This window comes from Leptosomus discolor, chromosome 24 (assembly GCF_034619465.1).
Source record: "Leptosomus discolor isolate bLepDis1 chromosome 24, bLepDis1.hap2, whole genome shotgun sequence".
In the NCBI taxonomy this organism is placed as follows: Eukaryota; Metazoa; Chordata; class Aves; order Leptosomiformes; family Leptosomidae; genus Leptosomus; species Leptosomus discolor.
In genome coordinates, this window is record NC_141414.1 from 5,055,919 (window position 1) to 5,076,088 (window position 20,170).

Here is a 20,170-nt window from a genome sequence, read left to right on the forward strand (position 1 = left end):
GAGATTAGTATTGGAAGAGAAGTAGCAAGGGAAAAATGGGTGGACAGCAGTCCAGACTGTGTTGATCCTCAGGGAGAAGAGCTAAAGTCCCACCAGAGCAGAGAGATACCTATTGCCTTGATCCAGGGCAAACCTCACCTCCTCTTTCTTGTCCAAAGCATGTCAAGTAGCCACAAAACCCCATGTCCTTGCCTTGTTGCTTTTGCAAAACAAGCAGCTATAGCATCGTTTCTCCGCGGAGCGTGGTACCAGCATACCTGCTCTGAACGGCTCGGGTGGTCGTGACGCTCAATGCCAACCCCTCTGCCTTCCACCTTCCAGCCTGAGCCCTTCCTCGAGGGAATCGCTGTGCAGCCAGCCCCGCTCCGAGCACAATGGGAACCACAGAAGCCACTTTGCGGATGGAAAATGTGGATGTGAAGGAAGAGTGGCAAGACGAGGACTTCCCCAGGTTTGTTCCCTGCAAAAAAAGCCAGGGAGAATTTTATTTCTTCCTATAAGAAACCAACAGGGCATGGAGCATGCAGGTCCCTCCCAGCAGCCCCAGAGGCAACAGGAGTCTTAACTCCAACGTGGCAATTCTGGCCAGAGAATAGAGCAAGGCTGTTCTGAATGCTTAAAAAATTTGGGGAGGCTTCTGGCAGCCTTCTGTGAACAGGCCAAGGAGAGGGTAAGGAGCTGGGTGCGGAGGACAGGGAGATTAGCATGGATGGAAGGATGCACCCAGGGGTGGAAGGTTGCACCCAGGGATGGAAGGTTGCACCCACGGATGGAAGGTTGCACCCAGGGGTGGAAGGATGGACTCCTTTCCAGTCTCTGAATCAAGCAGTGTCTCCCCAAACAGAGCAATGCTGCTTTGCCAGGCATTTGCCACAGGAAGCGGAGTCTTTGGGATGCGATGGTGGCTGGCCCTGACATGCAGAGTCTGAATGGCTGCAAATCGTGTAAGAAATGGTGTGTGGGTGACAGAAGGTGCCAAAGCGGCACCTTTCACCCTCAGAGGCACTTTACTAACTGCCCCCCAAACATCCCTGGAAGCTCAGCGTGCCCTGAACCCCCTGCAGCCACCCCAAGGGTGCACCCACCCCCATCCCCGCCCCAGCGCTGCCCCCCACATCCAGCACTAAAGCCCACGGCCCAGCAGCAGCTCGCTGGGGCACACGCAGCCCGGCCAACCCCCAGCCTCGCTGCAGCTGGGGTCGCCGCTGCCGAGGGGCTTTCCAGGGCTGCCTCGCTGTGTCCCAGCTGCAGCCGGACTCCCCCGGGCAGCCCACAGAGCCCCTGTATTCGCAGACAGTGGCGCAGTGTGCGGCGCGGGTGGGCACGCACGGCCCCTGCCGTGCCAGAAAGGGTCTCCTGTTCCCTCGGCAGCGGCGGATGAGCTTCGCTCTGTTTGCCCCGGAGCCAGCTGCACGGCTAATCTAAGCACCTCTGTCTGCCAGCCCAGCACCCGGCTCCCAGGACACGGCTTGTCCTTCCGCTGGCCCCAGGGGTGGGCTCAGCCAAGCCCTTGGGTTTCTAGGATGGATTTTTTTTTTTTTCCTCTGAGAGCAGAGCTGGGGAGAGCTTTGGGCTGATGGACATCTGCCAACCTTACGGCTCCCCCAGAGCGCTCTGCTGACAGGCTTTTAATTGAGCAGAAATGAAGGCAAAGGTACGGAAGGGAAGGCGAGGCACGGAAAGGAAGGCATTGACCCAAAGCTCCCTAGAAAAATATCTGGGGACAGGAAGGCATTGACCCAAGGCTCCCTAGAAAATCTGGGGACAAATCTGGACTAGCACCTGGACACCTATGCACTAACCCACACCGTCACCTTGGAGCAGGAGCTGCCAGGCTCCGTTTCCCACTTGCCAGGCAAGCAGCAAACTTAGCCCAGCCACGGCCGAGCCTTCGAGAGTGTTTCTTCTGCAGAGCCCATGGCACCACCCAACACGGGCATCATCGCTCCTCTCCAGCAAACGAAGCACAGGGAGAGGCAAAGGGATATGACCGTGGCTGGGTGGCAAGCCAGTGGCAGGGACAAGGCCAAGAGCCCTACAAACAAGCTCCCCAGCCTGCTGATAGACTGCTGCAGAGGGATTAAATCAGGAATGATGCAAGTGAAATAGAGCCCAAAAAGCCACTAGGCAAATGAGTGAACGCTAGCTGTGTTTGACTGGCATTAAAAATAAATTAATAATCATTTTCAAGACGCTTCCCCCTAGAAGCATTAAAATAATAGGGCAGAAGCTGCTGCATGTGGGACAGTAGCTCTCTAGCAGGAGATTTGCTGCATAGCTATTTTTGCTTAGCTGTGATTAACCAATCTTGCCACAAAAAACTCATATCCTAGACAAAAATCCGGGCTGGGGGAACTGAATTCAGCTGCTTATTAAGGACAGCGCCATTCCCATCCCTTCCCAAAACGCTGATCTGCAGAACGAGCTCCTGCCTGGCAGGTTGCAAAGGTGCAACGCCGAGGCACCGAGCAAGCGGAGAGGAAAGGGTCCCCCCCAACCTCCTCCTGCCGCTCCCTGCAGGTTTAGCCTCCTCTCGACAGTCTGTCTCCGCCGTTTGTGCAAGCGCTGCCCCGCGATGATGCTCTAGCGTGCGGCGGGGCGGATGCAGGAGCATGCTCACTCCCGCACGCATCCATCGCATCACGAGTCGGGGAAGGCTCGGGCTGGTTGGGGACCGAGAGAAGGTGCTTGTAGAGGGAAACCGGGCAGCAGGCTGTCAGCAGAAAGCAAAATGGTGGCACCCAACCCTTAGAAAACCTGCTGGGTTCAGAAAATTTGGCATCTGGGTCTCGCTGCGTTGGGGAAGGAAGATTTACAGGAGAGACTGGGAGGCAGCGATTCGAGCACCCTTTGGGAAGGTAAGAAAGCCCTTTTATTCACCTCTGGCTTTTGAATTCATTTTCTGAAACAAATCCCAGCACCAGAGAGCGGAGTGCCTGACTGCAGCACGTACTCGGGTGCAGCTGGGCCTTCCCCCCCCCCTTCCTTTTGCTGCTGTATCACCAAGTTGTGCCAGGCGCCAGCTCACGGTCAGATAAACAATCAGGCAGGCCCTGTTCAAGACAAAAGCAAAAGGGAGGAGGAGGAGGAGAGGCTGGAGGGGGGCAGAGGGGTCTTTCTGACTGCTCAGGAATATTGTGGCAGCCCACAAGGTCCGGGTGCTGCATGAGCGAGCAAGGAGGAAGCGCCTTTGATCAGGTCTCCAGCTCTCATAAATATACAACAACCAGCTAGGAGAGGATTATCCCTTAATCTAAATATTTATAAGGTTTAATTTAGCTGGTGGCTCTGGTGTCATGGCAGAAGAGGAGCCTTTGTAGGGCAGAGCTAGGCTGTATCCTCCTGCGGACTCGGAGGTATCAGTCCCCGTCCCCATCATCTCTCTCCCTGCCATCCCTGGACCGTACCACCAGCAGCTGCTCGACACCAGCCCCGTGCACGGTCCCATCCCCATTCGTACAGCACTGGCTTAAAACTGGTGGGGTTTTCTCCATGTTCAACCCCAGGGAGGTCCCAGGACCCAGGATTTTACACCTCGAGGCAAGGGCTCTTCCCCCTGCTGAGAGGGAGCTTCCAGCAAGAGGCAGGTGAAGCAAGGATGGCTCAAAAGGTCCTTTTAAAGACCTTTGACAAAATGGTCTTGTCATGGGGGTGGTGGGGTTTGGTCAGGCTGCACGAGAAGTTTCAAACCCAGCTAATGCCAGGAGACAGGCACAAGTCCCAGCTCAAATTAAGGGGGAAAGTGTGCAAAAAAACGTCCAGCTCAGGGTGGGCAGTGTGCTGCTCAGCCACCAGCCAGGGTTCCTCACCTCAGTACTGGGCACCGGATTCTGACTTCACGTACTCCAACAAGGGTCAGGAGCAACTCCAGCAACTTCCAAAGGGTGACAGCCAAGTAATGAGGTTTGGCATTAGCATCTGTACAGGAAAGGCAATTTTTAAATCCATTGATGCCTCCAGCCTCCAGCATTGCCTCTCAAACTTCTGGTGGGGATAAAAATGGGGATAACATGGAGAGAGGGAGGATGTTCCTATGTCCCTAGCTGGATTTTCCAGCCTCTTTGCTGAAGGGCATGGCAGGTTTATGTGGGGGGTAAACACAGGGATAGTTTGGAGGTTACTAGGGACTGCACAGTATTCCAGTAAAAAAGCCCAGCTGCTGGGTTGCTCTTGGGCAAACCGCCCGAGGGCATCCCTCAGGGTGAGCTCACAGGCAAAAGGGAAAGGGCAGAGCACAGACGGGGTTGCAGGTTTTTCCCTGATGTCCCCAGTTCTCTCCACTGTCTGCCATGGAGTGACATCCTCCTAAACATCCCCTGTTGTCTCCTCTCTTTTCACGTTCACATCCTGGCTTGCCTGCAGACCTCTCCCAGAAGAGACAGGGATGGAGTCCCTGGGCAGCCCTACAGAAGACGAGAACACATCCTGTAAGTACCAGCCTGCCTTATCAGGAGTTCAAAGGAAAGCAAACCTATGGGAACAGCAGCTTGCAGTTAGGGTGAAAGCCAGTTCCCTTGGAGTACCCACAAAAATCCCCATGCAGGAGAGGAAACCAGCAGAGATTCGAGTTTGCTAAGCTTTCCCAAGAACCTGGGGGAGGAAATAGGTATCTCAGAAGCGTGGGCATTTCTATCCAGCCATACCTGCAGGCGTCCAGTACCTCCCAGCTACGATCCACCACCCTTAGCTTCCAAGACCGTAGCCTGAAATACGCGTAATGAAAGCACCGTGTCTTGCACTAAGGACACAGGACGAGGACAACCTGTCAGTTATTTTCCTTTTAACTCCAGCTCCCCCAAATACTTTGAACTTTAACGGGGCACATCGTAAGCGGAAGACACTTGTTGCACCTGAAATCAACATTTCCCTGGACCAGAGTGAAGGCTCCATTCTCTCTGACGACTTCTTAGACACACCAGATGACCTGGACATTAATGTGGATGATATTGAAACTCCTGATGAGACAGATTCCCTTGAATTCCTCGGGAACGGGAACGAACTGGAATGGGAAGGTAAAAGGACAATTTGGGGTAAATGTCTACAGGGGCTGGGGCTTTTTTAGTCTCATTTTATCCACTTTTGACACCGCTCACCCTCAGCAGCTGAGGACCGACTTCCCCAGCAGCGAAGCACAGCACACACAACCAAGCCCCGTCTTCCACACAGCATCTGCCCCACCGGGACCCCAGCCATAGCCCAGGAGTCTCAGTGCTGCTGCCTCCGCACTTCCATCCGGGGACAGCGTGGGCAGTAGTTCAGGGACTTGCAGGCTCCTGTCTAGCCGTAATTCAGGGTAAGGCATAAGGCTGTGGCCACCCATTCCCTTCCAGCTGCGGCTGGGCCACCACCCCAGGCTGGAAGGTGCCGTCTGCGTGGCTCTGCCAGTAGAGCTGTCACGTGAGCGTTCAAACACCTTGGATAACGTGATCTTAGCAAACCTGGCTGGTTTGGGGTGAATCGGGCTAAGGAGGACGCAGGCGAGCAGCTCTGCTAGCAGGTCAGGAGACAACCCCTCTGGCTGTGCCCTTTTCAGCCGGTATAGATGGATCTGAAGGAAGATCCAGCAAAAAGCCCAGTGCCCGCCCTGTGACTGCAGGCACTCCAAGCAGCACGAGATGTCCAGCTTATTTCTGTTACGATTTGGCAGGAGAGCACGATTATTAAGAACCACAGACTTGCACAGACCAAAGTTGCAGACGAAACGGGTCATCCTCAGCCTGCGGTTGTTATTGTCTCTCACTGCACACCAAAGCTCTTGCAGAGCCTCTTCGAACATTATACTAAAGGCAGAAACGTTTGTCCCTTTTCCAGATGACACTCCTGTAGCCACAGCCAAGAACATGCCTGGGGACAGTGCAGACCTGTTTGGGGACGGTGGGACAGAAGATGGGAGTGCTGCTAACGGGCGGCTCTGGAGGACTGTCATCATCGGAGAGCAGGAGCACCGCATCGACCTCCAGATGATCAAACCCTACATGAGGGTGGTGACACACGGAGGTGAGGGCGAGGGGGGCCTAATCCTGGCTCGGTGGATTTCTTTCAGTCCGTCTTTGTCAAGCTGGAGGGGATGCCATACCTGATTGTCCTGTCTTTAGGGAAAATTATTATTCATTTTTTACCACTATGTGGCAGACAAGCACAAAAGTGCCCAGCTCGTGCTAAAAACCATGAAGCCACTGTAGCAGGCTTTCAGTAAACCAAAGCGATGATAAAGCTGGCTCTGAGCAACACTGAATAGACCCCGACCTTCAGCCCTGGGTGCAGGCAGCATCGCCAGCGATGCAGGGGCTGCAGGTGCTTAACCCCTCCGTAGCTCAGCGCCTGACCGGCGCTGGAGGCTCAGCTGAAGGCCAACGTGGCCACAGTCAGTGGCCATTTCTAAATCTGAGCAAAGCCGAGCAGCGACCCAGGGCAAAGCTCTCAGCTCTGTGCTTTGACACACACAAATTCCTTCCTTGAACCCTCCCTGTGTGTTATAGCCAAAACCAGGATCAGAGGCAAACCTCGTCATGACAGAGGTCCGTAAGAGAGACAAACACTTACCTAGAGCTGAACAGAGGCACAAAAACCAGCACCGGCTCAAATTTGGCAGTACATCTTCGCTGCTATTTTCCCTTCAACTCTTGCATCTCCCCTTGGAAAGAGTCGCTGACGCTGCCTGTGTCTTTCTTTCCCAGGATACTATGGAGAAGGCCTCAATGCCATCATTGTCTTTGCTGCCTGCTATCTCCCGGACAGTAACCTGGCTGATTACCACTACATCATGGAGAATCTCTTCCTGTAAGTGGCTGGTCAGGGTCTGTGAGGGAGAGGAGGGCAAAGAAGGGAACTCAGGCTTTGGGGAAACAATTTCCACGTGTTCACTGCATCAGGAACCTCAGCTGGAAATAGTTTGAATCCAGGCCAAATATACCCAGGGTGCAGCTGCAGACTGGAGCGAGCATCACTGGGTCAGACACTGTCCACAGCATTTGCATCCCAGCCCAGCCCGTCAAAGCGTTCAAACATTCAGTGTTAATTATGCCAGTGATGGACTCACCACCAGGCTAGAGCATATGGACACAACACTGAACAGCTGGTGGATGCTACTGCTAGGCAGAAGGATGGGGCAGGGACATCCACCACTATGTGCACTACGCTAACAAGCACCAGCAATCCCTTGGAAATACCCCTAGGCACCCTGCAGAGGTGCCAGGAGAATCTGAAAACCTGTTCCAAGGTCTACAAAGAAGGGGCCTGGGGTCCTTTTGGGATGACACACAGGCACTTGAAGGAACCTCAAGGGACCTTTTTTGAGTCTCATGTCCCTGTTGCTTTCGATCACTGCCCAACAGATACGTGATCAGCAGTCTGGAGCTGCTGGTAGCCGAGGACTACATGATCGTGTACCTGAATGGAGCAACGCCCCGGAGGAGGATGCCAGGCCTCGGCTGGCTGAAGAAATGCTACCAGATGATAGACAGAAGGTGAGAATCCTGCTGGTGTTGCCTCTTCATTCTTCCCAGGCCTCTTCCCACGTCTCTTCCACTACTTCCTCACAGCCTTCCCAGCCACCCCTCCTTCCTCACCCCCCAGATTCTGTAATTCCTTCCTCTGGCACAGCTTTCTGACTTACTCCAGGCTCTCTTCATCACCTCTTGTCCCTCCTTCCCTCACATTCACAGAGCTCAGGCTAATACAGCACCCAAGAAAAGCAGCGCTCCCACAGCCTGCTGGGTCTGAGCTCAAACAGGATTCCCAAGGCCACGGGCAGGGCTTTTGTCTGGAAACACCCACATGAGGCCAGTAACGCTTGTCAGTGCCCTGACATGTTACAGGTGAGTTGGAGAAAAGGTACCTTGAACCTGACTTTCTGTCCCATGGCTTTTCCACAGGCTGCGTAAAAACCTCAAAGCATTGATAATCGTGCATCCCTCATGGTTCATCCGGACAGTGCTGGCTATATCCAGACCCTTCATCAGGTAAATATAACAAGTTCCCAAACTCAGCTGGTTTTATAGAGGAAATTCAATCTCAGGTATCGGATGTTAAGCTGACCTTTAACTAGCAGTGACCAAGGTGAGACTGTCTGTCCTACATCTCTCTGGTACTCCCAAGGACAACTCTAGCGGTGATTTTAGGAGAGACTGTGGTGGTCTGGATCCAGATCAAAGTTTGTCCCAGTGGGTAACACACAAAGATTTACTGGGAAGTGCAGGAATGGTGGTCCTTTTTCCCTCCTACAGACATTGAGAGGCGGGGGTCAAAGCAAAGTGAGGTACAGTCATGTGGCATCTCACCACAACCTGCATTAGCACTGGGAGGAGATGGGTACACTCAGGCATCAGAGGACCCAGAGATGCAGAACTCCCCGTTTCCATCAGGAAAATTCTGACTTCCTATGGAGAGGCCATCAAAACGAGACCTCAAGCCCACGTTCTTCCTTTCTCTCTGCCAGCGTGAAGTTTATCAATAAGATCCAGTATGTTCACAGCCTGGAGGAACTGGAGCAACTTATCCCCATGGAGCACGTACAGATCCCAGACTGCGTCTTACAGTGAGTGTCAGAGGGACCCTGGGGCACGGGTGGCTCTGAGGAGGCACAGGGAAAAAAAAATACCCTGTAGTGGGATAGGGTGTTGTGTCAAAATCCATGTGCTGGAGAGGCAGAGCCCGGGGCAAACCTTGTCTCGCTCGTACCCTGGTGCCCAGCAGAGCCTGCACACTGCTCTGGTCTGCAGTCTCTGTCACCCGCAGAGCAAACACCGCATTTTACTAAAAGCAAACTGTCCTGACTGGGTAACATTTAAAGAACGTTTCCTGCTCGTTGCAGATATGAAGAAGAGAGGATCAAGGCCAGAAAAGAAAGGTAAAATTAATTTCAGGGCAGGGGGGGAAGGAGGGTGGGTTTATTTTCTTGTGATGTTTTCTCTTTCTCTCGTCATTATTTGTGTTATGAACAGTCAATGCTGTTTCCCTCCTACCCTGATATCCCACACAGCCTACACTTATTTCCTACTGATTTTCTCAAAATAAGCAAAAGCTGCAGGAGGGAGGAGAAGCTTGATTAAAAGGTTATTTATCCATAGAGCTGCTCCTCTCAACCCCAGGAGTGCCCACATCCTGAACACGCACTGTCTGTGCTAGCAAAGGTCATCAGAAATCACTCTGTGTAGGAAAATGGCACCTTTTCCCCACAGCCCCATGCAAACTGCCCCTAAAGTGAGACCTAGTGCTTATTTTAAAAGCCACTTCATTCCCCTATGGTGGCATAAAGAGGCCATTAGTTTACAGTTCGTTTTGTTTTGTTTTCGATCACTTCCATCACCAGTGATCTAGGTTAGCAGTGCTGGCCATAAGCAGCTGGAGGTGCCGGTTTGGGGGGATCCAGTTCATCAGCTGCTGAAAAGCGAGTCGGCCAGCCCAAATTAGTCAGCTCTGGGGCCAACAGAGCCGAGGGCGCTGGGGTTGTCAGGGCTGTACGTGACAGGGACGAGAAGCCAATAGTCACCTCTGTAACCTCTGTCTGTGAGCCAAGCGATCTCCCTAGAAAGGCCTCCGATACTCAACTCTTCCACACTGCTCGCCTCTAGATGCCAGATTTCAAACGTGATTTGTGTTTACAGGGCGGAGGAGAAACAAGACATGGCTGAGAAGGAAAGGTAACGACTCTTTTTTGTTTACCCCTCACTTACAGAATAGTTTAAACAGTCCTTGGTGAGGAGAAGGGCCCCATTTCTTGGCAGCACCCCCTGAGGAGCCAGGCTCTGCTCGTGCAGGAGGTGTTTGGACCTCACAGGACACTCCTGAAGTGTCTGGGAACTGCCCAAGCCTCTCCTCTCCCTAACAGCTCCCTGCGCTGTCGCTTTTGTGACGTTACTGACCTTCACCTACGCGAATGGATTCCTGACGCTGGTTTTTACCTCTGTAAAGCTAGCGAGCCCCTTTGGTCATGGACCGGAGCCAGAGGCACCGGGGAACGTTCCCCTGACATTCAGTTGTGGCATTTGCGTGCTGGTGCAATGCAGAGGGCCAAGAGCTGCTGTCGGGCACATCTTGGGTGTGCATAAGGCAAGACATCAGGCTGTAACTTTAGACGGGAAGGAAAATTCTAGTGAGGTTTGGAAGACAGTGTCAAAATCCTGTGCCAGGATAATTTGGCCTGGTTTTGGCTCTGCTCCGGAGTGATATAACCTCATAGGTTGTTATTCTGTCTAACTAGCTCCAGAGGGGGAACAGTGCATATTCTCTGCTATTCTCTTCCCAGAGAAAAAGGAGGTTTGATCAAAATTGCCAAGGTCCATCGGACGAGTCTGAATTGTTCCGAGAAGCAAACAGGAGGACCTCAGGGCCAAAAGAGAGGGTGGTTAGTTTGTGGTGGAGATTCATTTATTTCTTTGCTGCTTCTCTTCCAAGCAGGCCTGTGCCCCCAGCAGAGGATCAAGAAACCAGGTTTGATTCGTACTTCACCCTTTTGCGTCTCTCACAAATTTTGATTTTCTCGCGTTTGCAACCCCCTAACAGGAAAGGCCAGGCTGGGTTAGACCCCAGACCTCTTCAGCCCGGTTCCACTCCCCCAGCACAAAAGAGGCATCAGCCACTTTGCAGCAGGGGGTACCAAACCGGGAAGCTGCCGGCACCTCCACCCCGACGCGCTGCGGCCGCAGTCGCAACCGCAACCGCTGCAGCTCGTCCCAAAGCGCGGGCTGGTCCCAACTGCAGCTGCTGTGGGGGCTCTTGAGAAAAGCTGCCCCTCGGCACATCTCCTGGCATTTCCCCACGGAAGACGGGTGCACACGGGCATTCACCGTCTGCGTTTGCCCTACAGTAACTTTTCCATGGTCTTACTCACTCAGGAAAGGTCCTTAGGGAAGAAGAAAGCCCCTTAAAGCCATGAATGACGTTATCTTTGGCCCTGATACACTTTTGTAGAGATTTACACCCAAGCATGCTCATTTTTAGACATAGTGGGATAATAAAGTTTTTACCACAATTTGCTTTCTAAAAATAACTCTTTCTGTTCGTTCCCAGTATGTCATGAATCGGAGTAGAGTGGAATGAATGGAGCAGAAGAACGACGCAGCCTGGCACTCACCCACGTAAATGACCTTTTGGTATAAGACCTTGTCGCCATCTTATTCCGAGTTCTGTAAGATCACGGAGTCTGCCTCCCCAAGACGCAAAGTCCTTTAAACTTTTTGAAAACATTTTACTTTAAAAAACAAAAACAACCCGAAAAAAAACCCCAACCAACAACAAAAAACCCACAAAACAAACCAAGCCAAGAATAGCACTTTTCAGGACAGGTTCCAGTGTGTTTCGATAATGGTCTGTGGAGAGCTTTTTAGTGCGAATAGATAGCGTGTTTCCTCTTAGTAAGTTAAGAGCACCCTGTAGTCCATTAGTCACCAGCCCAGAAAGAGATCTTTTTGTTTAAATTATAAACCCTTCCCCTAACTTGCTGCTGGCCAGCACTGATCCATTTTGCTTTAAACTGCACATCCAGTTTCCTCCATACAGACATCACAACGGCCGTTGCTCCAGGGAATCACTAATACAGGCAATGAAAAGAGTCCATTTTCAGCCTTTCTAGAGCCAGTAAATGTTTCTTCCTGAAAATACCAAGTGCCCACCAGTCTAGGCACCTCTTCCAGCCTCGACTGCCTCAGTTAATTCATTGCCAGTCCCTCTTACTCACACCGATCCATTCCCATGAGTAAATGCCATGGTTTTTTCCTCATTTGTTCCGTCTCGGTTTGTAAGGCTCTCTGATAAGTTTGAGAGTCCCCTGTGGCACGGCAGCCTCCACAGAACCTCCTTATGAGCATCTTCTCACATCAACGCACACACACACACCAAAAAGGTCGGGTTTTAAGAAGGAGCCTTATGGACAGGAAAGTTTTTCACGCCTTGTCTTTGTATTGATGTCATGACACTGGACAATCATTCACTATTAATACCTCCTGTGGTGGAGACAAGCTGCTAAACGTTTGAAATGTCCCACTTGCCGTCCCTGGGTAACGAGGGTGTCATCTGCAAACACGCCTGCCTGGGAAAAGCCCTGGTGGAGAACGCTGTGGCCGTGGAGGTAGGACCCTGCACCCGGGTTCAGCTTCTCTGTTAGCCGAGAGACGCAGACGTGGTACTGAGAGTTTCAGAATTTGTGTTTTGGACTCATGAGGATTCTGTGAGCAACAGAGGGAAGAAAATTTAAAAAACAATGATCTGGCCAAAATCATGTGGAAGCTTCTGATTTCATCAGAGCCAGCTTACACAAACTGTCTCAAATGCATCAGGTAAAACCCCTTGCAGACGCCCGCAGACGAAGAATGACCTGCACAGCTCACCACCGCCTAAGGAGGATCTCAACCCCCGGCTATTTGAAATTACCACTTCACTTTGCAGTTCTGGCAAAGTAAGTTTTTCCTCAAGATAGGGATGTTTCCTCTGTGTACATCAAGCTTCTCTTTTTTTCCTTTCAGCGAATAAAACTGCTACAGAGGAGATCTTTATTTTCCTGACTGCTACAAAGGAGCAGCGAATAGGTTTTCTAATGTCACTTCCCATTTGATATTTGTTTTCCTCCTGCACTTTGTCACAGATGTATTTACCAAACAGACCTTTGCATGAAAAACAGAGCACTGCGTCCGCAGCACTAACCCGAGAAGCTGAAGATGGTAAAAACCCCATGTTCTGTCTCACCGGCACGTGAATACTAAGCACCAAGCAAGCATCGACCTCTACGGCTTTCTAGAAATTTCATTATGAGCCAGTTATTGACAAGGTGAATTCTGTGCTACAAGGGAAAAACAGCGCTTGAGGATGTTGGGGTTCAGGGGTTTATGCCAAGTAGCACCTCCCCGCAAAAGGCGCCCTGGCCCAAGAGGGTTGACATCTGCTTCCAGGCTGAAGCCGCCGTCAGAAACGTTCAGACATTCAGGGGGTCACCTGCTCTGCAGCGCGGGGCGTCCCTCTGCACGCAGTCCTCTGTCAGACGGACTAACCCAACCCGCCGCCGTTAGGAAAGGCCTCTCTGATCAAACTCATTTTGGCTCAGCCTAGGAGCAACCGCACATCTCCTTGTAGCGTAAGAGTATGGGAATTCACTGTCTCCCGTTGATAACGCTGAAACCTAGATTTTTCCTTGTTGCTTTTGAGACTGTTTTCATGCATTTAGATAAAAAAATCATCTGCTATGCTTTCCCTAAAGAATGCAATGCAGTTGGACACTGAAAGGGAAGTTTACAGTTCTATAGTGAACAAAATTGGTAGAACGTTTAATAATGTTTTAAAAGTACAAGTCTAGAAACCTTTTATGGTCTGTAGTTTCTAAATACTTCAGTGAAAAATGTTCACAACATCACGGAAAATACTGCTGTCATGGCACACGTGGCCACGGAAGAAAAGAAACCTCGACTTCGCTTAGTCTTGAAGAAACAAACTGCTTCTGGATCCTCAGCAGTAACCTTCCTAGAGGAATGTGCGGTTTGGTTGTTTTCCTGTTTTGTTTGTTTCCAAAGAAAAGGCACTTTGTCTACATTTTCAGAAAAAACTACGGAATGAGCAGACCTGAAGATAAAACGTCTTTTTTTTTCCAAAATTCCTTCAGGGCAAGGTTAAGAGTTGTGAAAAGGACAGATTACCAAGTTCTTTTCAAGATACGAAGGAAATCATTTGAATACAAAAGTCAATTTGTAAATTCTTTGAAATGATTTTTCAAAAAGTGCACTTTCTGATAGAGCACTCTAAGTAGTATGCACTATATTTTAATTTTTAACAAAATTTTATGAGTGTATAAATGTTATGTTCCTGGATGGATGGATGTCTATAGGTCTTTTCAACATAGAAAAGAACCTGCAACCCATAATGGATAATCTATAGCTAAATGTAAAAAGTGCATTTTTATAGCAACAAAAAATTACCACTAATGTCTTTCAGTGATTTTAGATGCTACTTGAAGCCAAAGTAGCTACAAATTCTTCAACAGAAACACAGAAACACTCAAGCTGGCGTGTCCCTTTACCAGCTGTGGAGCCGCACACCCAAGTTTGATGCCGACAGACCTGCCCAGGCTTCCAACAGCATCAGGTCCACGTGCTGTAACAAAAGCAATGCCGAGTGTGCTGCGCTCGCCTTCAGAAGGTCAGAACGAGCTCAGCTCCCCCTCGCAGCGGAGGCGAGAGGCGGACAGCGGCTCTCAAGGGCAGCTGACGCGGTTTCGGAGGCTGCAGGCAGCCGACGCGATGGCATCGGTGGGGAGGTGTCAACCGGCGGCTTGAACGCAAGGACGGGACTTGCCGCGCAGCGAAGTCGGGCGCTGCCCACGGAGCAAACAGAAACCGGAGGCGACTGAAGCCATTTTACACATTTCTTTGCCAGTTCCTTGAAGAGAGCTGCTCTCAAAGCCTGTGTGCGAAAGGGTTTGCCAGCTGAGCTCTGCACGTCCGCCAGAGGTGCAGTTTGTAAGAGAAACACGCTATACCAGCAAAACCAAAACGTTGCTAGTAAAAGTGCATTTACACTAGAACTTTTGCCAGTATATATACAGATGTTTAAAAAAATAAAACGAAATAAACTACATCCTTTTAGCAATACCGCTACACTGGTCAGTGTTCCAAATGTACACCAGGCCTTGTTCCTGCCTCATAAAAACATCTCCAAAGGGTAAATATTGTGACTTTTGAATGCACTGGGTTGTATCAAACAGCAGGTATTATCAACAACGTTTTCCTGGTCTTGGATTCTACCTTCCACGAGATTTTCTAGTGGTGAATCCACATAGAGCCACATTTTAGCTGCAGAAAAAATTATTTTACACCCATGATAGTGTCTTCACAAAAATCATGGTATTCTTACAGCCTCATTAGTGGCTGCATTTCAACATTCACCCAGCACCAGCCTAGAAACTGAAGAATCAGCTCCCTTCCTGTACAGCCGATGACAGACTAGGAAACACCTTCCCATCTCTCCAAGGCAGTCACGGGACCTGACCGAGCCTTCAGAAGCGCAGGCGCTTGTCGCCACGTTGTGCACCGACCATCAGATTGGTACAGTTAAAACTGCTGGTTTGGCACATGTAGGGATCCCCCAGATTTGGGACTGTCCGGTAGTTTTCATTTTGATTCACAAGGAAGACACAGGAAATAAAACTGAGATGCTGCTGTATATTCGAGTCGGATGACTGATACAATTCCTTCTGTACAGTACCGTGTAAACGTGAGTGGGTATTTAGAGCATACCTCATCGCAGTTTTTCCATCTATTTTTCCAAAGATTATTTGCTTACGGATGTGCATAGACACGTATGAGAAAACCTGAGTAGGTTTTAAAAGCAACACATCTTCTATTGGACATACCTGGGGATGAGAAAAACAAAAGAGTTAATGAAATGCTGGCGGCAATAAGCTCGGATTGGCCTGACAGCAGGTGAACTGCACAGGCAAACCCGCTATCGACGCAAAAGCACACGTTTTCTCTTTTGTAGTTCCATATTCACTGGCCGTCGAAAATACAGCATGCTCCTGGTAAAGTGAATTTCAAAAAGCCACCGTGACAATATGACATAATCTATCATCTCAGTTTTTTTTTTTCCTTCGTAGTGGGCCCTTCCAACCCAAACCTACATGTAAAAATGTGTGACCTGTCATTTTTCTAAAGTGTTTGTAATTAGGTGGTTTATGCTAGAAGACATAGATTGCTGCTAAGTATGTATTATTATTTTTGCTTTGTATTATTCCATAAGAATCTGTGGATATTCAATTAAAATGAGACTGAACCTTAAGCAAAACCGCATACCCCTCTTTTTCTCAGTATCTTTTATTTAGACTTTGGCTCCACACAGAAAATACGATGACGATTTTTCTTTGGATGCTATTCCCTTGACTAAAGCAAGTCAAAGTCCTCCCCGGCAATTATGATACTGCAAAATGAACCTCTCGGAATATTTTTACTAAAACAACTTCTATTCTACCGATATGGTGTATAATCTTCCCAAGTTTCCCTCAGTGTTACGCTTTAGAAAAGAGTCAAGGAAAAATTGCTTCCCTTGGGTTTCTGTCAACCGGTACAGAACCATACTTGTCTCAGGCTTTTTCATCTCACATTTTTACATATCTTTTTATACTTAAATTGATAATATGATTGGGAATTAGATTGTAAAAACAAACACACACACACAAAAAAACAACTCAAAGCCACTTAAACGGAAGAAAAACCCCACCCTTCTAAACAAGTGTTTAAGGAAAATGACTGAGATGTCTAATTTGAGCGGGTTTTAGACAGATTAATGACATATTTCGATTAATGACATATTTCTATTAATGAATTGGAAGTATGAGTACGAGTCCAACACTATAACCAGCATTGCTGTATTCACGCTGTGAAATAACTCACTGAGGAAATACAAATTCGTTTAAAGTAGCAGATATTCATAGCGCTGCACTTTGGCTGTATATATGTATGAAAGCAGATTTTTTGCTGTGATTTTATTTTCACCAAAAAAACCCCTTCTACCCCAATTACATTAGTATGGACACTTTTTTCTGCTCATCCTCTCTGATTTTTCTTTAAATGTATATACAAAAGTTTGTAGAAGGAATTGCAGTGCTATATCTCAAATATTAAATTTGTGTGGCCAACAACAACGTAGGAGGGACCCGTTGCAGGGGGGTCACAGTGGTGTGCTGCCAACCCCAGGCAGCGCTCGGTGAAACCCTGGAGTTACCTGCTTTGGCAGCGCCTCCGACGCGGGCACGGGTTTTCAGGTTATGAATGAAACGCTTCTAAAATCTTTCCAGTGACCTCGCAGCAGCAGGCCGCTGGCATCAGCGGTGGGTCATGAAGGAATCTGGTCCATGCTGACAAAAATGGAGACAGGGAGTCTTGGCTGAGGTGTGCCAAAACCCAGCTCTAAGCACAAAGAATGCACCCGACACAGCAGACAAAGTTCAAAAGCTCATCGTGTTATGACTACGCCGTGCCACAAGAAATGGGATTAGCTGCTACCCTACCAAAGCAACACAGCTTCCCAATGAGAAGACAAGATGTCCTTCCCGAAAAGAAAACACACCCTTTAATCACCCTTCACTGTAGTTTTCCATTAGCCACATTACGCTCTTCTATTTGGTCGATTGCAGTCGGGTATTATTATTTCCATTTCGCAGTCTTTCAAAGCTAAGAGTATTCCCTAGAAGTTACATTTTAAAAGATCTCTGCGGCAAACTGGCTGTTATTTAAAAGACTGAGAGGCACCCAAAAAACCCCAGAATTCTGTAAATACATTAAGATCACATTGCTGGTTTGAGGGGTTTGGGCCGAACAGGAGAGAAAAGCTAAAAATCAGCTGTTCACTGCTCCTGTCACCACTTCGATGTACCTGTGCTGCATTTTTCTCAAGGGCACATCTGAGCCCCTGCTGCAGCGCCCTGTGCCGGACGCACGGCGGATCCTGGAATCAGGTCTGCCCTGAAGGTACCGACGAGGCCTTTCAGGGCTGCAAGGGCTGGGACACTTTGGGCACTTTTCTCGACTGGACGTGTGATCCGGGTGTATTTATACTCTTTTTAACCAAGACGGTGGCACCTGCAGTTAAGCTCAATAGCAGAACATCAGGTAAATGCTCTGGGAATTTTTCTCATTAAAGTTTAGACACTGTAAACTCTCCACCAGCTGCACAGTTGGTTTTCATGACTCATATTCTTTGAATTAGGTGCCTGAAACCCACCTAAATTGCACGCTGCCTCTATGAAGCACACATTTACTCCACCATCAGCTCTAATTTGAAGACAGAAAAAAACCCATTAATCATAACGTGTGATTTAAAAATATTTTTAAAAGCTTGTCTTTCCTCCAGAACATGAAATTCACTTTCCACCTAGACCTCGCTTTTGCAGTTTGTATGAAAAGTCGGTATTTTCCCACTTCTTGTCAGTACTGAAACATCTTCTGGAAATCTCCCACATGTGCATTATGTGACTGTTCTTCCCTTTAAAACTTCCTGAACGAAGGAGTAGTGAAGAACATGCTAATGACATCACAGACTATTGAGGCGTTTGCCAGCATTGCTAGTCAGGATGCGCCAGCCAGAAGCCAAGATTCCCAGCTTAAAACCATTAGAATCTTCTCCAAGCAACTAACCTCAAGGCTGGGGGTGAGATCCATCTCACCTAATTTTATCCACCTAAAAATTAGATAAGGAGCCTAAATTAGCTTTACGTTCTGTCTAAAAAAGAGATGATTTCATCCGTCTTAGGGTGGGATGAATCACCCTGTGGGTGAGGCCTCTCTCTCCACTGATAAGAGAGGGAGCTGAATTAACTGCCAGTGAAATGAATCACAACTGAGGGGAGGAAAACGAAGGGATAATGCCAGTGAAAAAGAGAAAAAGCGATAGGACATTCCTGCCTTTTTTTTAGCACAGGGGAGTTCAGTACTTTGATCGTTCAACTTGTCACCTTGGGTTAACTTCTCGGGATGGCTGAGACTTTTTGTGTACTTGACCTTTTGTTGAACAATCTAATATGATCAAAAGCAGTCGGTTTCCCTGAGTAACATAAGACTGGAGATTAACACGGGAATGCGAGCTGAAGAGCTGAGTTTGGAGAAGAGATTTGAAGCAGGAGAGAAAGCCAATACATTCCAGTTAAAATTCATTTTAGATCGGTTGTATTTTTTTTAGCCCATCAGAGAACAGCCAGAACGGATAACTCAGCCTCTAGATAAAAGTCCAGAAAGCCCAAATGTGAGCTGTAACAGGATTTCATACCTGGAATGGAGAGAAAAGAGAAATTACAGGTAGGGATTGGACAATACTGCTAACAGGTGCTCAGAACATAGCTTTGAGAGAAAGTAATCGTGGGAGCACTTGAGCTAAAGCCTGTCTGGGCTTGAATGAAAAGATCTTGACTCCTCATTTTATTGGAAGCGAGCGGTGCAGCAGCAAAATAAACTTGATTCTTCTCTCAGCGTCCCCCATCCTGCCCCAAACAACCTACTGACTCCCAGATCTGGATAACTCCTCACATCAAAGACAGCCAGTATTCTCACGTCATATTACTCTATTTCAACTTTGTTTTTTTCATTCTTTAAATGCCCAAAATTTCTATTCCCTTATTTCTTGTGTTTTGGTTGTTGTTAGTACATCATACTGCAGGCAAATAAATCAAGGTTAATGATTAATATTACTTCTACCACTGTGAACAATGTTATAAATTCCAAATATAGCCTCTTCGAAAAGATTACATCCACCAAAATCCATCTGAAGGAACATTTCTTAAAATCTATGCTAAGAATTTAAAGGCCACCAAGCCTCTCTGTTTGTGTGTTGTAACACAGTCATTAATTACATGATAAATGAAAAATATTCTTTTAGGCAGGGCCCCACACTCATACTTACATTAATTTTGCAGCGTCAAAGTTCCTTTAATGCAGCTTGTTGTGTATGCCTATTTTGTGGAATCTTTTTTCCCAAAGAAAACTAAAAATAAATGAATTGTATCGATCCAAAAACAAAACAGTGAGTTTTTGCCAAACTCGTTATATCCAGCACTCAACTTATTTTAGCAAAAACTCATCAAAAGCCATCAGCTCGAGGCAGCCACTCAGCCGGGGAAATTTCAGTATGAACACAGTGTGTGAGGCCAGGTTTTAACCTATTACCAAAACAAACAACCAAAAACCAAACCAAAACAAAACAAAACCTCGGTAAGGAAAAGAACCAGTTTGTGTATGGTGTTGCTGTGACAAGTTTTGACTAAAATTGAAGGTAGCATCCTTCTTCTGTCTGTCTTTGACAACAAAAATACTCTTACAAAACGTTAGTCAGTAAATCTACTGAGAGAATTTAATTTTTACATAAAATACCTCCACAGCAATTAATTTATTCAGGGAAGAGCATCTCCCTGCGCAGGCTCTCTCCCCAAATCTTAGCCAGCATCGAGCTACCCATACAGTCGGAGTTTGCCCAAGGTCAACAGGAAGAAACAAGCACCTCCGGGGAACGACTCAGCCCAGCCCTGGGTGGCAGCAGTCCCGGAACCTTGAGACGGCCGAGCAGAACGAACCCCCTCCTCGGGCTGGAGGTAAGGAATGACCTTCCCATCCCACTGGAACTGCTCTCCCTTTGGGGGCAGAACTGGTCTGTGAGCTCCTCCTGGCAGCTGTGGGAGAAGCAGCCCGGCCCCACACACCTCCGT

At 48.5% G+C, this 20,170-nt stretch overlaps 1 protein-coding gene across 1 annotated transcript; it reads left to right on the top strand.

Moving 5' to 3' along the window:
• The first annotated feature begins 374 nt into the window (after window positions 1–374).
• Window positions 375–11,030, top strand: ATCAY (ATCAY kinesin light chain interacting caytaxin). Its single transcript, XM_009952702.2, has 13 exons — window positions 375–451; window positions 4,363–4,427; window positions 4,791–5,012; window positions 5,812–5,997; window positions 6,678–6,780; window positions 7,335–7,466; window positions 7,875–7,961; window positions 8,438–8,536; window positions 8,813–8,848; window positions 9,606–9,641; window positions 10,396–10,431; window positions 10,560–10,678; window positions 11,011–11,030. Exons 1-13 carry the CDS (start codon window positions 375–377, stop codon window positions 11,028–11,030), a joined length of 1,218 nt encoding a protein of 405 aa, XP_009951004.2.
• The last annotated feature ends 9,140 nt before the right edge of the window (window positions 11,031–20,170 follow it).